This window comes from Alexandromys fortis, unplaced genomic scaffold, assembly GCF_014885135.2.
Source record: "Alexandromys fortis isolate MF-2015 unplaced genomic scaffold, M_Fortis_MF-2015_v1.1 scaffold_233, whole genome shotgun sequence".
Classification (NCBI taxonomy): domain Eukaryota; kingdom Metazoa; phylum Chordata; class Mammalia; order Rodentia; family Cricetidae; genus Alexandromys; species Alexandromys fortis.
Window position 1 is genome coordinate 340,081 of NW_026068146.1, and position 17,164 is coordinate 357,244.

The window sequence follows — 17,164 nt, forward strand, 5'->3', positions numbered from 1 at the left end:
GTTTGTGAGCTCTGGTTCCTAAAATGCTTTTGAGAAAGTAAAATTGATTATTGACAAATTTTATCTATAATCCATCTTATAATAGCTATCTACTCATAATGACATAGTGGAGTTAACTTCACATTTAAAATATGCCAAACTAATGGTTTGAACAAAAACCTTGCATCTAAGCCAACCTCAACAAGCTGCTAAAGTCTGGGGCATGAACGAAAAAGTAAATTACTAACATTCATTTGACTTTTCTGCATGTGGAGGCCAGGGGTGAAGCCAGACATCTTCCGCTATCACTCCCCACCTTATTTTTTGAGACAGGGTCCCTCATGGAGCCTAGAGCTCACTGTTTTTATTAACTGTCAGGCTAGCAAGTCCCTGAGATCTGCCTGTTTCTGTGCACTAACACATTTGGCTTTTTTCTTTGTACATTAATTTACATCGCCCACCTACACCGTGTGTGTGTGTGTGTGTGTGTGTATGTGTGTGTGTGGTATGTGGTGTGGTATGGTGTGGTGTTATGTGGGTGTGGTGTGTGTATTTATTGTATTTGGGTGAGGCGTGGTATGGTATGTAGTATGGTGTATGTGTATGGTGTGGTGTGTATGTGTGATGTGGTATGTGGTGTGGTGTGCAGTGTGTGTGTGTGTGTACTACAGTACACCTGTAGAGGGCAGAAGCAGTCAGTTCTCTCTTTTACTAAGTGGGTTCTGGAGATTGAAGTTAGATTGTCCAGTTTGGTAATGAGCAAGCGGCTTCACCATTGAGCCATCTTGCAGGCACCCAAACTTGAGTTTTTGCGAGAGTACTAGAGATGCAAACTTAAGTTCCCATGCTTGCACAGAAGGTACTTCACCCACTGAGCCATCTACTTAGGCCTCAAGTGGGACTCTTGTACTTTTAAGAAAAAAAATTTAGTAAGATATAAAGATGAAATTTTTTCCAATGGTGAATAAAAAAACAGAATAGACTTATAAAACAGTCACTTAGTCTTAGACACCGAATGGGATAGAAAATGTTAGAACCCAGAATGAGAAAAGCATCCTGATCGCATCAGGGAGGTGACTAGAGGGTGGAAGTCTCAAGTGCTTGCCCATTTCCTTGAGACCCCCCATGAAGGCAGAGACACCTTAGGAAGACGGGTATCACCGGGATTAGTACACCCACTCCTATTCTTTTTGACATTACCCATTTCTACAGAAGACGATGTCACCCTCACCTTTATCCTGTCGATGTTGGCTTCCATCTTCAGCTGCTCCACCAGTTTCCTGGCTTGTGCTATGCTAGCGGTGTTGTTACTGGCCATCGGAGAGCTGGATAGGGTTATCAGACACTCTAGAAAGCAAAGAGGAAGACTGCATCAGAGAGTTGACAAACTGCGGAACATACAGTTCTTCACAGCAGGCAGATCTCAGAACGTGACAGTAACTAGGTCCAGTTCCCTGGTCATCTATATCCCAGTCAGCATTATGTATCACTAACAGGACTTGATTTCCCTGTCCCAAAGAGGAATGTTCACCAAGTCAGGCAGAGTAAAATACACTGGTGTGTGTGTGTGTGTGTGTGTGTGTGTGTGTGTGAGAGAGAGAGAGAGAGAGAGAGAGAGAGAGAGAGAGAGAGAGAGACTAAATCAATTTATAAAATTCTCTGAAAGTGGTAGGGTACTGCTGTATACCACCACTGTGTGGCTGCTGTGGGTTGTGGGTGTTCTGTTGTCAGAGGTTGGGTAAAATATCCTTACAGAATGAGAAAGAAGCTGAGCTGAGGGGTGGGAGAAAATTCAACAGTTCTTCAGTCTCAATACTATTTCCAATATTCTGATAGAATCAAGCTCCACTCCTCTGCTTAGATTGGTTACCACAGGGACACTACACTGGGACAGCAGGGGTGGTGGTAGATGGGGAGAGTATAACTTTTCAATGCCACTTAATTGCACACTGTAAAGAGCCATCCCTCCACACTTGGAACTGTGGCTGAGTTCACAGTTGTTTTTCTCACAATCCTTCAGGAATAAATCCACATTGTCAAGGGGAGACAGAACCATGTCTAAATTAATAATGTCTAAAGGACATTAATTAGTTTAATAGCATTTTTCTAAACTAAACACAAAAGACTTCTTCTGGGTCATCGAAACTGTGCCCTTGTGCTTTGAAAATTACATTCTCTCCCTGTTGTAGATCATGGGACAGCATCTCTGTTAGAACTTTCAGGGCCCCTCATGTGGTGGGTCCCCACAACCTTTCCAAACTTATCCTAATTTTATTTCTACTCTAACTCTTGATCTAGCATATCATCTTCCATTATTATTATTGTTCCTTTTTTTAAAAAGTATTCTGCTTTGTGTTTGGTGTCCTCCCCCAGATTTGATGGGATCTTGCTCTTATCAAGGTTCCACGCTCTCATTTAAAGCTGCCCCTGGAAGTTATTGACATTTGGCGGGGTAGCAATGACCTAGAGCTTTAGTTTAACTAGAGTGCCAGACCCAGGAAATGAAACATGATACACCCCATTGATTGACACTGATAGTCTTGTTCTTGATCCATTATACTACAAGTTGTAACCCTGGCTCTATTTGGGAAACTTTATTACGTAGGGATAGAGTGGAATCGGATTCTTCATCTCAAAAAAGAACAAGGGCACAAAGAAAACCCAAGGCATGAAGAGTAAACCACAATAAGTCATAGACAAATTTACCTAACACTAAAATAAAATTCTGCTTTGTTGTTGTTATTTTAATTACCAAAAAAGCAAAAGATATAAATGATCTTTTTAGTATTAAGAAAAAATGATATGAGATTCCCCTCTGAATGCTGTGACTATCATTGGTTAATAAAGGAACTGCTTTGAGCCTATAGCAGAGCTATAGGGAAACAGAGCTAGGCAGAGAAAACTAAACTGAATGCTAGAAGAAAAAAGGACAGAGTCAGAGAGAAGCCATGGAGCCTTCACTGGAGACAGAAGTGCTGAAACTTTGCTAGTAGGCAATGACCTTGTGGTGATACACAGATTAAAGGAGATGGGTTAAATTAAGATGTAAGAGTTAGCAAATAAGAAACTAGAGCTAATGGGCCAAACAGTGAACTATATTTAAATAATATAGTTTCTGTGTGGTTATTTAGGGATTCTTGAGCAGCTGGGAAATAAGCAAGTGGCCTCCTTACAACAAATTGGCACCCAATGTGGCCAAGTAAAATTCATATAAAACCTGAGAGGGCTTAGAAAGGAATTCTAGACACTAAAAAACAAATTTTAGCAACATTTTTATTCTGAATGGGCTTTGTTTGCTTATGGGTTGCCACAGCTCTCATAAGAGAGGTCTTCTTGATTCAGTGATGGCAGAATAAAAGTCACATCATTTTGAAATGCTGGGTTTCTGGGCCATGCTGCCAGCACGACCTCCAGCTCTTTCAGAAGGCTAAGCATTTAAATGGGTATTGTTAGAAGAGTGTTAAAACTTGCTTAATGACAACATAGACCCTCTGTGTGCCTGAAAATGGGGCAATGTGTACTGCTTGCAGAGGCAGTGAATGGACTTCCACCATATTGGACTATGCGGAGCAAGCAGGAAGTACTGTAAATACCCTAGAAATGCCACAGCTTAGATTCTTAAGTGTTTAGCATTTTAAGAAGTGCTTCTGGTCAGAAAATATTACAGATATGCAATAAAGACAAATCCAGATTTAAAAAGATCTCTAAATGTGTCACAGTGTTGAATAATTGTATGTAGGCTTGGGAGAGAGAAGGGAAAGAGTATAGAGAGTTAGAAAGGAAGTAAATTGTTTTAAAAAAAATAGTCTTTAATGAGACAGAGTACAGTCATAGATTAAAAGGAGTAAAGAAAAAATAAACCACATAAAGATGGAAAATTCACAGAGTCTGGATTATGTATATTAATGTGTTTTCTTTGACTGTGAAAGAGCTAAGTAACCAACATATACATTTTAAAGGTATCTTGATTTCAGAATTTGCAAAAGAGGTTCTTCTTTTGTTTCCATAGAAGATGAGAACTTATGGATTGCTTCCAGACTAATATGGTTTGATGCAACAAGACCCCTAGAAAGGTTGCTATAAAAATTACTTTGCCCAACTGCTGACTTAATGAAACTAGCACACAGGATACACAATGAAAGACCAGTTAACAGTGATCCTAATCAGCAGGAAGTAGTCTGGAGAACTATGTCCATATATATATGCTCATGGTTAAGGTATTGTGATTGTGCAGCTCATTTAAAAATGTAATGTATAATTAAGAAATATAGGTTAATAGAGAGTCATCTATAATAGTCAAGCCTGTAGTCATGTTAGTTAGATTTTCTAGATGTTCAGAGATGTATTTCAGATGAATAAAGACTCTCAAACCTTTCAAAGACTATAGAATATGGCATTTAAAGTGTTTTTAAAACTTAGAACTTTTCATGACCATGAGACACTTCTGTTCTGATAGCACCAATCTACTTCAAGAGGAAGATGGGTATCAAAGAGACTCTGAGTGCAGTTTAGGCAAGAAACTGCTCATGCCTGGACTGCTTTATGATATGCTGTGTAAACTGAACATGCAGGACCCACAGAGAAATGACTGCTGAACTTGCCTTCGGGGTTCCTGCTTCATGAAAGAGTCTGCTAGACATTCTGCAGGACACAGAAAAAAGTGACTGACAATATAGGTGGAACTGTTTTTGAAATTTCCTGCTTCATGGAAAAGTCCACTGGATACTATGGGCCTATAGGTGAGGATGGGTGCTCCAATAGTGCAGAAGAACTTTGGGTGACTGTCCAGTCAGTGAGATGTCTCTGCCAATTGTAGAGTTTTGGAAGTTGCTTACAATGTACTTCTTGTTAACTTAGGTAATATTATATCATTCTGGAGTCTTTGATGGAGCTGAAGAATTAATTGTTATAGTTTTCCTTAGTTATGATAAATAATAAAGTATATATAAATATTGTGACTATAATTCTTGCTTGATAACTGCTTTGTTATATGTAATTTTACTATATTAAAATGAAAACCTTCCTTTTTATTTAAACAGAAAAAGGGAGGTGATGTGGGATTCCCCTCTGTATGCTGTGAATATTACTGTTTAATAGAGGAACTGCTTTGGGCCTGTAGCAGAACTATAATAGGAGAACAAAACTAGGTGGGGAAAACTAAACTGAATGCTGGAAGAAAGAAGGGCGGAGTCAGAGAAAAGCCATGGAGCCTCTGACAGAGACAGAGGTGCTGAAACTTTGCTGGTAGGTCATAACCTCGTGGTGATGCACAGATTAATGGAGATGGGTTAATTTAAGATGTAAGAGTTAGCAAATAAGAAGCTAGAGCTAATGGGCCAAGCAGTGATTTAAATAATACAGTTTCTGTGTGATTATTTCGGGAGTCTTGGACAACTGGGAACAAACAAGTAGCCTCCTTACAACAGAAAACAGTTTATAAATTATCTGTTTAGTAATTTTTTCATATGTAATCTTCAAGATAAAAGAAGACATTATGTATAATTCTCTATTGAGTCCCTTCTGAGACAGTTAGAGTAGTGTGAATGCTGCAAAACAAGCCTCCCAATATTTTCAGTGTAAGGCAATTAACTGTTTCCTCAACTTTGTTTCAAAGGATTTGGAGATAATACAATGAGGGAGGAATTGAAGCAATGTCTGAAGCAACAAAGAACTCCAAACTGTGCCTTCAGATACTTAAAGATAAAGAAAGGGAAAAAATCTTGTAAAAAAGAAGAAGGAGGAGAAGAAGGAAAGAAGAAAGAAAAAAAGGAAGGAAGGAGGGAAAGAAGAAAGAGAGAGAGAGAGAGAGAGAGAGAGAGAGAGAGAGAAAGAAAGAAAGAAAGAAAGAAAGAAAGAAAGAAAGAAAGAAAGAAAGAAAGAAAGGCTTGAGGGATGGTTCAAATCGTAAACGAACTTACTGCCAAGTCTGACGACTTCAATCCCTTGAAGGCCCACATGGTGGAAGAAAAGAAATAATACCAGCCAGTTTTCCTTAGATCTCCATATGTGCACCCTAGTGCGTGCACACACACACACACACACCAAATAAATTTAAAGGCTATGATTTAATCAGCATCATTAAGAACTAGTCATTGCACAGGGATAATGTGTTTCCAAAACCCAATAAATATTTAAAAATCTAGCAAAACTTGACAAAGCCAAGATGGAGTATTTAATATCCCAGTCAACCTGAGATAGAAACGGCCATGGTCTCTAAGCCCCTGGACAATGATTTGTGAAGCTAATGTTTCTGCTGAACTAGAATTCATCCATCAAATTGGAATGCAGATAATCATAGAGTGATTGGACCTGCCTGGACCTGAAAGGGATTTAGAAGCCGTGGCCAACTATTCTTCTGTCTTGAATTGAAACTAAATGATATATTAAAGCAAAGCACAGACCATAATTTGCCTCCCAGAACTCTTTCCTCTATTAATTAGTAATGGCACTTTTCCTTTTTATTCCTTTCCTTGAGTGTATATGTGTGTGTTACCTGTTTGTGTATGCTCATAAGTCATATGTGTATGGGCATGTGAGTGTGTAGGCCAGAGGTCAATGTCAACTGCTCTTAACTTAATTTTTTTGAGACAGATTCTCTCACTGAATATAGTGTTCACTGATTTTTCTAGGCTGGCTAGCCAGTTAGCCCCATAGGTTCTCCTGGTTTAACCTTCCCAATCCTAGGATTACAGGTATAGGCCCCTGTGCTCAGTGTTTTTACATAGGTTCTTGGAATAGAAACTTGGGACTTCATACTTCCTTGGAGAGCACCTTACCAACTTAGCTGTTTCCCAAGTCAGCATTCTTTTCTGTTTCACAGAGATTATAGGAACCCTGAAGAATAGCTGAGTATTATCTATGGAATAATCTGTTTTCCAGCCTCCCTTGCAGCTAGAAATAATTATCTAAGTTTTGGTCAAGGAGTGATATCCTTGATGGAAGGACTTAACCCTCATTGTCATTTTCCCTCCTGCTTCTGGTCACCTTGAACATTTCAGGATGAGTAAGAAGAATATGCATTTTTTGTTTTTAAGTTTTAGTGTCATACCATTTCTTTTTTAATAAAAATTCATTTAAAAATTACATGTCTGTTTGTGTGTGTATGTGCACATGTATGCTTGTACAGGTAGAGATTAGAAGAGTATGATTCTCTCTAATTGTAGTAGCCACGACATCTGCATCATTTGGCAGCCATCATGTAGTATGGGATACATATAATTACATTCTTGAATTTTGATATCTCTCCTTCCCCTTTCTCCTTTTACCTCCTCATTTTAATAATCTACCTTAAGGCAATTTTGAATATTTTTAGTCCATACCCTCTACTTGACCCACTAGCAATGATCAAAGAAGGCATTCGGAAGTGTGTGAGTACTTCTAGTTATGAAAATATGGTATGTGGTATGTAATGTGCTGATGCAGACACTCTTTTCTTTGCAGCATACCCATAACAATGAGGTAGTTGTTCCAAATGCCCCTGGTGCCCTGCTGGAAAAACACTCAAAAAACAGCCATTGAGTCATACACAACAAAGCTGCTCCAAGAACACACATCATGCAGAAAGCATCCTACCTACTTGTAGAACCTGATATTTTATGATTCACATGGCCCTCATAGTGATGGATGAGTGCTAAGAGATCATGATTCTCATTAGCATCTCTGTGCATTTGATCTGTGTTTCTGCTTATTTAAAATAGAACATTGTCTCTTTATGTAGTGTCCTGGTAGACTAAGATTATGCTGAGCTAAGTTTGCCCATAAGAAAACAAAGAAACAACACTAGAACCCCCCCAAACCCCACAAATATCTCTAAAACAGTCACAGGGATTATATGTGAGGGACTGATAGAAGTCTGCAGGAATGTCACATCCCACTTGAATTCCAAATGCAAGAAGCACACACAAAGCATTATTGTATTCCATTTATGAGTCTCCACCTACTCCAAGGACCAGAAAAACTATATGGGGGTGATAACATTTCTCTTTTCTCAAAACACATTCATCACTTTCCTTTTCTTCAGGAGGAATATTTTGGTTAAAGAACCGTACATTTTCCTGTCACTTGGGCTTTGTTAAAAAAAAAAAACATACAGCCCTTGAATTCATGGCATAAAGATAAATACGTGATTTGAAACTGAGATCTTTGCCTTGGAGAGTGTAGGTTAATTGTAGAGTATTTTATTCTTTTCTTTTTATCCTTTAATAGATTTTATTTAAGCATTCAGATAAACTTCCTAGGAACTTTTATTTTAATTACAACTGTGCATTTCTCTGTACCATGTTTTTATGTTTGCAGTAGGTGGGGGAGGTTGATTAGTTTGTTTTATATTAAACTGGCAATAAGCAATTTATAGATCTAAAATACCAATTATAGGGTATAGTCTCCCAAACACTTGGCGATGTGGGAGTCCCCTCTGTATGCTGTGAATACCATTGGCTAATAAAGAAACTGTCTTAGGCCTGTGCAGGGCAGAATATAGGTAGGTGGGAAAAACTAAACTGACAGCTGGGGAAAAGAAGGAGGGGTCAAAAAGAAGCCATGTAGCCTCACCCGAGACAGATGCTGAAACTTTACCCAGTAAGCCACAGCCTCATGGCGATACACAGATTAATAGAAATGTGTTAAATTAAGATGTAAGAGTTAGTCAATAAGAAGCTAGAGCTAATGGGCCAAACAGTGATTTAATTGATACAGTTTCTGTGTGGTTATTTCAGGGCTGAGCAGCCAGGAACAAATGAGCAGGCTCTCACAACTTGGTAATGTCATTGTTATTTTCATTTGTTGGCTAGCAATATTATTGGTGTTTGGTAGTTTAGTTCATTTTAAACTGGAAGACCAATTGTTAAATGTACCAATTAAAAAGTTTTCAGAGATTCTACAGTGATTCATTCACATATTTATCTGTTCTAAGGAATCACACCATAATCATTCAAGTTGAGCTTGGGCACTTTGGCCACTATTCAAATTTATTGCAAGTACACTGACATTATATATTATATACAATACATATCATAAAGGAAATTCTACATTATATATTATATACAATCAAATTGATTGCTACATATATATGTATATACATACATACTGATGAGATTAGCATATATACTAACACTTGAAACAGAACATGTAAGATGGGAGGAACATGAGTCAAATAATCCCACACTAGCTCTTAATAGGGTATACTAAGGTTTTCTTTATTAAAAGGGAAACTCACGGATCACAATGAGGAAACAGGAATGGAACCCAACATCCAGGTGTGGCAAGCAGGAAGAGGCCCAACTGGAGGAGGCCAAGAGGGCGCTCCTGTGGGATTTTGATACCTTGCCTTGCAAACGCCATTCCACATCACCTCCATCTTTTGTTTAAATAAGAGAATTCCAAACCCAATACAAAACTATATATAATAAGAACAGATATCAAGTATAAAAATTAGTATTACAACCACTATAAACAATATTAAGCAAGAAACAAATGCTAAATGTTTCAATAATTATTCTATCCTAAGCAGTTTAAGTCTTGTATTAGAGGCTTGGCTAGATCATAAGAGAAAGGTAACTAAGACTATGTAATCTTCAACCCCATTGAAGGCCTGAGAAGGGAGATAATAAAACTTGAGTAGGCAGGAAGTGCAATCAAGCAGCTTCCAAAATATTCAGTAGATGACAGAGACAACTGGCTACCTGGACAATCACCCATATTATTTAAAGCACTGCTTGGCCCATTAACTCTAGCTTCTTATTGGCTAACTTTTACTTCTTAATTTAACCCATTTCTATTAATCTGTGTATCACCATGAGGCTGTGGCTTACAAGGTAAATTTCCAGCATCTGTGTCTGGTGGAGCTACATGGCTTCTACTTAACTTCTTTCTCCCAGCATTTAGTTTATTTTTCCACGCCTAGCTCTGTTCTACTCTATCATGGGCTCAAAACAGCTTCTTTATTAACCAATGGTATTCCCAGCATGCAGAGGGGAATCCCACATCACACAAGTATCCACTCTGTTAATCACTTTTATTATTATTATCATTATTATATTATTATTATTAGAGTGAGTAAGCTCACACTAATCTATGTATTTCCCATTTAATTTCCTTTTTTAAGGGTACAATAAGGTTTTCTTTATTAAAAGGGAAACTCGCAGATCACAATGAGGAAACAGGAACAGAACCCAACGTCTGGGTGTGCAAGCTGGAGGAGGCTGCATAAGTGCTCCTACGAGCTTTTTGCTACCAAAGTCACACACAACCTGGTCCAGCCTCTCAAAGGACATTGGCTAAAGGAGGTTACTCATCAAATACTAGATTATATATACTTACAATTTTACCATCAGGACACTAGTGAACTTAATGCCAGTGGCTGTAGTATAAATCAAATAATGATAAAACATGAATTTGCCAGTCTCATGGTAGATTTTGGTCTTGTTTCTCTTCCTGTTAACAGTTGGCCACTTGGACTTGGAAACAGCAAAATAGCACATCGATCTCTGCCAATTAGCACACTTCATTTCCTTTGGTTCCCCAGCAACAAGGGACAGTTTAAATCAATACAAGATGTATCGTGAGTTACTGCTTCTCCCTTAACACTGCCATGCCCTGGGTTTCTGGGTTAGAATCCACATTACTTTGCTTATCCAGTCCCAGTCATGTGTTTCAACAACTGGGTGGTCACAGAGATCTTCTTGGTGTCACAGTGTCTTGGTTTCCTTGCCTTTGATCGCTTTTGAGCAGCACTGTGAAAGTGTGAGGAAGAGAAAGAAAACAGATTGGGCAGTGTATGTATGCAGTGTGTGTGTGTGTGTGTGTGTGTGTGTGTGTGTGTGTGTGTGTGTGTGCAGCCACACCAACAGCAAGGAGAAGGTTGCATGATTTGGGGCTTCAAGAGTCAGACTTGTGTGTAGGAGACAGGGAAGGCAAGGGATGAGAGACAGAACAGAGAGGGTCAGGAGGAAGGGTATGGAGGCTCCCAAGAGCAGTCCCCAACCCCAAATCCTCTCTCCTGGCTCTTGTCTTTCACTAAGGGACAAGGAGTTTGTGTGAATACATTTTACTTGTACACCAAAAGTTTGCCAAGTGTCACAGTTGGGCCAGGTTCATTCAAGCATTATTCTCTTTAACCCACAGCAGGGAAATGTGAGCACCATCTTCCTCCTTCTAGGAAGTCAGTTTCCTAGGAGGCTTGGATTGTGAGCACTTTCCAGTTCACAGCTTCAGAAGCATTGGCCTGCTCCTAATCTGGGTCTATGGTACCTGTTCAGTCATTTTCACACACATAAAAGCATTTCTTATGCTCTGTGAGTCTATGTAGCTAATGTGAATGAAATCAACAACCAGACTTGCTATTGGGCCAAATGGGAAGAACACTGGCCCAGAAATGACTTCAGATCCAAGGTCTATTTCCACAAGATTTCCCTGGGGAGTGAATGTGGTTTAAGGAAGGAAAGAAGGCAGGCATAATGTCTGTATTCTCCATGGTTGTGGTTCACTCTGCAGGGGGGGCTGCTTCCATTGTGTGGATCAAGAGGAAGACAGAGCTTCCCTGAAAATTGCCTTTGCCAGAAAAGACAGCTCTCTGCTTCCCAGCAAATTGCTGTTTTTTTGATAATATTAACCTCTTCAAGACAGAACCTTCCTAATGGACACAGGCTAGGTGATTGTCATGGCCTTCACAAAAAGCATAGGCCTTGATAAAAATATTTTCTTCAAAGTCACAAATTTTGTAAAAAGAAACAGAAGGGAATAGGCTGTATTGTCACTCAAACATGACATGTCAGCTTTACGTTTTCATGTATGGCTTGTTTAGGTAAGTGGGAGCTGGCATTATTAGATACTAGGTAAGCTTTGTTCCCACCAAGAAAAGATTAGTATTCCATATGATATATGCTGTTTTTTTTTAGTAAATTATACATATGAAAGCCTAGACCATGAACCACAGGATCCTGAGGACAGAGAAATACAAACTAGTTTCTATGGAAATGACTGTTAACCTACCATGCTTACTCTTTAACAGCAGGCAGTGGGGGTTCTGACTTGCAGCAGCCTTCTGCTTCCTTTAGGAGATTATCTATTGGCTAATTAATTTCTTTATAAGAAGCCATTGCCTCATTCTTAAATCTTTAGTAGATCCCAAAACCTAAAACAATGGTTCCTGGAGTTCCGTAGACCTCCGTGGCTGAGCCGCCTTGTGGAGGCTCCAGTGTTCCTGCTGGCTTACTAAATGAGACCAGCCAGCAGGTCTCCAGAGATGCTGAGCTCTCCAAATGTGCACTGCGCCTGTTCCACTCAAATTTGCTTTCATTGCTGTATTGTTTGGGTGTTCCCTTGATGCAAGTGACAAATGGCACAAGACTGAAAGAGCAGGCATCAGGAGACAGGAACACTGGATTCTGGTTGGTACTGGAGCTATGCTAGGGTGGAAATGCGAAAATGTCAGTCTTCCTCGGCTTCTCTCGCCCATCAAGAAAGTGAAGATTTCACAGGTGGGCCGAGACCATTGTATGTTATGGAGTACTGTGCAAAGAACAGAACAATGACTGCTACTGTCTGGGGATGACCACTGAGCATGGGGACCTAAAAATACTATACACATCTACATTCCACACAGCAGAGAACACAGACAAAGAATCAAGGAATAAGAAAGGCAAAGAAGAAAAATCTATGAACTCTATTAATAAAGAACTTTTAAATAACTCAGGGTGGGGTGGTCATCTGTTTTGGAGGGGGGGTAAGGAAATCCTCACATCTACCATTGAAATTTCTAATTAATATAGACAACCTGTCCTATCAAAAGAATGGATCAATTGAAAGTCAAGTATTGAGTACCTGCTAAGGGTGGCATCCAGAGCAACAATCACATGGTCTATTAAGTTTCTACAGGAACCAGAGGGTAAGCAATTTTAGAACAAGCTGTGATCTTCCTCAGTGATGATTCTAGGACGACAGCCTCTATCTCACAGTCCCCTTTTGCAGGACAAACCCATGTCCACAAATGCAGCTGTAATGGTTTCTTTCTTTACTTCTTTCTTTCCTACTTTCTTTCTTTTGGGGATGGAGGAGGTTTGAGACAGGGTTTCTTTGTATAGCCCCAGCTGTACGGAAACTCACTCAGTAGACCAGGCTGGCCTTGAACTCAGTGATCCCCTGCTTCTGCCAGTGCTGGGGGTAAAGGCATGTGCCGCTACCACCTGGCCTGGAAAGGTTTCTTCTACCAGTGAATAAATTGGCAAGCCTAGCAGCCAGGCTTGTTTCTTGTTTGCAAAAGACTGACAGCACCCCCAGAAAGTTTTTCTAGCCAGAGAAATGCTGCCTACCCTGGGCCCACATCACCATCTCTGATCTTCAGGCAAATCCTCCGTTCTCCCAATATAGTTTGTGCCTATAGCACCCATGGTGATTGTGTCGTGTGTCTTTCCTGTAACCTTCTAAGCTCCTTCGGCCCACAGCACTCCAGAAACCTGCAGTATAATCCTGCAGAAACCTCCAGGATAATCCAAACCGTTTCTCTTTTTTGTTATTGCTTGCTGACGGGCACTATTAAAGATCATTATTTTGCTCAGACATTTATACAATAGATATTCATTAGACCTGCTACAGAACCGCCACAATAGCTGTGGTATCTAGCTTCATTATATAGTTTGCTCCGGTTTCCCCCCAAGGGCCCTTGCACGTGCTGCCTCCCCTGCCTGCAACGCTACATTTGTTGTCAGGTAGTGCAGCCCACGAACTTTTCTGACTCAGGCCCAGGCTCAAAAATCAAGTTTCCTGATCATGCCTCTGGAAAGGCCTCCATTCAGCTCCTGCCACTCCCTGGCACACCACTCTGGTTCTTTTATTTGGTGCACTATAATCCCTTTGTACAGTATTGAATTAACTTAGTTATCAACCATTTCTTTCCTTCCTTAATGTAAACTAAGAACAGCAACTTGAAAGTCCTCACAGTAGGTGCCTACTGAATACTAATTAGCACTGTTTTATTGACTCCTATGCTCAACCTTCTTCTACAGTTAAGTGACTGGCAAATGTGTGCCACCCTTGAAGACAAGTGGCATCTCAGCAGAGACTCCCGCTTTATCCTACCACAATGCTCTTGGATACATCTAACTGCCGGGCTCTTTGGTGGCAGAAAGGCCACATGTCAAGTACCCAAAAGGGTACCACCCAGATTCTGAGTCTAGCTCTTCTCACCTTTGAGTATTTGCACATTCTTGAGACAAACAATAATCCTAGACCAGTGGGCCATCGTCCCTCTTACCATTTTGTGACAACCACTCAGGAAGGGACTGAGATCTGCAGGGGACCAGATGCAATCTAGGATAGGTTGGGTTTTGTCTTTTCCCAATAACCAGTAACACACATGCTCCATTAGAAATACAGACTTTGGTCTAGCTAGGATCTCTTCTATCAGTCTATGAGCATTGGTCTCCGACAGAATCACAGCCATGGACTCGAAGGCTATGCGTGCCCCTAACTATGCAGCATACGTGGTTCAGCTTCCTTTTGACAGCTTACTATTAGGGAGAGTAGGGAGCACATTTCTACTCAATTCTCACTGTCCTTCCTTCTCTCCCGTCATCTGTCTGGTCAGCCTTCCTACCTACTTTACCTTTGCTCTCTTTCTCTTTTGTGGTGTTAAAGACTGAGTTCAGGACCTCAGGCTTCATGCTTGCTAAGCATGTGCTCTCCTACTAAGCTATACCATACTACTTCCTTGTTTTCCATTTTAAAAAATATTTGTTGTTTGCTTAATGTGTGTGTGTGTGTGTGTGTGTGTGTGTGTGTGTGTGTCCCACTGCTGAGAAAGTAATGTTAGCTAATATGTGGTCATTTTCTGGGCCCCGTGCAAGGCTGACTTTCTGGAGTGAGTTATTTTCATCTATACTGCATGAGTTACCACTATACAAACGCTCCCTCTAGAGAATGAAGTGACTGAGTTTTTCTGTCATACAAGTGTCAAGGTTTATATTATACATCATACTGAGCAGTCCCATCAGCAATGCTACACAGAAAAGAGCCTCCTTTTATTCCTGCAGTCAATACTGCTTTAAATTCCTTCTCCAAGTACATAAAAATAAATGGCCATGCCAATATCCTTTTATTAATAAGAAGTGCTTAGAGGCAAATGTGGGAGGGGTACGTAACTTTCCATTCACAACATCACTAGGGTAGAGTATAACAGTTACTGCCTTTGCTTATTCAGAAATGCCCAGGGTGGTGGGATGGTGAACCAAGAAGAAGCCTTCTCCAGAGAGCTGTACATTTTCCCCAAAGGATGGAAGAATTTACTGAAATGTTGACTTGGGAGCTGGGTGCTAAAAAAAAATGTCAGGATGACACACAAATTCCACTCCTGATCTTGGTGACAGGTTGTGGGCAAAACACAGAAATACTGAAAACATTATATATAATTATCATGAGGGTCTCTGGAATATCTCACTATATGAGAAAGTACTACAAAGTCCAGGACAGAAAAATCCACACTTCTGGGTCCAAAGTTTTATAAAGACAAGCTCAACTTGCAATATATGCACCATGCATGTGTTCCCTTACCTCACCTGGGGAGCTAATAACTGTGCAGTTCCAAAACCACCATCATTGCATGTCCTAATTTAGGGAACTGTTAAGCCATGTCTGATGTTCAAGTTCTTCCATTCCATCCTACCATCATAGAATGAGAACCTTAGACACCAAGAGCAGTTCTGAAAGGGCCAATCTTGGGTACCACACCAGAAATCCTTAAATCCCTGCCTTAAACAGAAGCCAAACATTGTCCTGTAGATACAACCATCTATCCAAAGCTGGAATCTCTTTTATAACTGCCAAGTAAACACTTTAAGCAGTTGTCATACAGGTTTATGAAAGCCCTCCTAAACTACAGTGACCAGAGTGACATTGTTTTACTTAACAAACATGGGTTATATTTGGGGGAGCGGTGACTAGCTCATGAAAAGAAGTCATCACCAGGAACTGGCTAAGAATTTTTCTGGAAATAGACAAAAAAGCCTCTAATATACATTTCTTTCATCCACTTTAAATAGGCATGCAATATGAGACATTTGAAGCCTATTGAACCACGACCTTTATGTTGTGAGTAAATTAAACACAAGAGACAGAACAATTACCTGAATTGCCTTAGAAAACATGACTACAAAGAAATGTCTGAACCAAGTGCTTAAAATCATCGTTACCATCTTTAACCTACTTAGATACTCTTATTTACTGGTCTTGAAATATTAGAAAAGCATTTGACAACCCCTTTCCCTCACACTGGGAACATTATTGAGGTCCAGACTTCTCACTAAGTTGTCTTTTCCTCACCTTCAAATCATCAGCCACAACTAGAGCAACCCTGTGAGGAGAACATAAAGGCAGAGTCAGTGAGGGGCCCTGATAACCTGCCAGCTCCCAGGTGGGGTCTGGTGGTGGCTCTGTAATGAGATCAAAGGCACCAGCCTTGATTTGCTCACCTTCTTATGATGTTTATGCTGTTTTACCAAGACTTAAAATGAAAGGGGGAAAAAGTGAACTACAAAGGCTTCCTGATTAGAGTGTAAATGGTACTTGCTGAGCAAGTCTCTGCACATCAATAAAATAGGTTCACTGTTGTGCAGAGGGAGGAAAGATAATTGTATGGATCTCCAGGGAGTTTTTACAGGACATTTTTCTTTTGTAAATGTGGCACCTTGTGAAGGAAATTAGAAAGGAAAGACAGAGAATCTGGGAAAGTAGCAAAGCCAGGAGGCTGCAACCTGAGACAAGGCATGAGTAGATAGCCCTGTGTTGTAATATGAGCGGCAGGGCTGCATCCCCAGCACCCCGGCCGCCTGGCTAGCTTATGCCCCGAAATAACAACACACAAACTGTATTCATTTAAACACTGCTTGGCCCATTTCTATCTAGCCTCTTCTAGGCTAATTCTCACATATTAATTTAGCCCATTTCTAATAATCTGTGTAGCACCGCTAGGTGTGCTTACCAGGAAGATTCTAGCCTACGTCTATCCTGGGTCAGAGCTTCATCGTGTGTGCCTCAGAGAGCAGAGCTATTGCATCTCTGAGCTCATTTCCTCTTCCTCCCAGCATTCTGTTCTGTTTACTCCACCCACCTATGTTTTAACCTATCAGGGCAAGCAGTTTCTTTATTGCTTAACCAATGAAATCAACAGATTGATATATGACACTCCCACATCACT

The 17,164-nt window shown here is 40.2% G+C and overlaps 1 protein-coding gene across 5 annotated transcripts in view; it reads right to left on the bottom strand.

Moving 5' to 3' along the window:
* Nucleotides 1–17,164, bottom strand: part of Gng2 (G protein subunit gamma 2) — a 97,917-nt gene that overhangs the window by 14,087 nt on the left and 66,666 nt on the right. For all 5 annotated transcript variants that reach the window (XM_050127033.1, XM_050127035.1, XM_050127037.1 and 2 more), the window contains one exon: nt 1,211–1,326. In XM_050127033.1, the coding sequence (XP_049982990.1) occupies nt 1,211–1,297 (87 nt within the window). In that variant the 5' untranslated portion in view covers nt 1,298–1,326. The remainder of the gene's footprint in view (nt 1–1,210; nt 1,327–17,164) is intronic.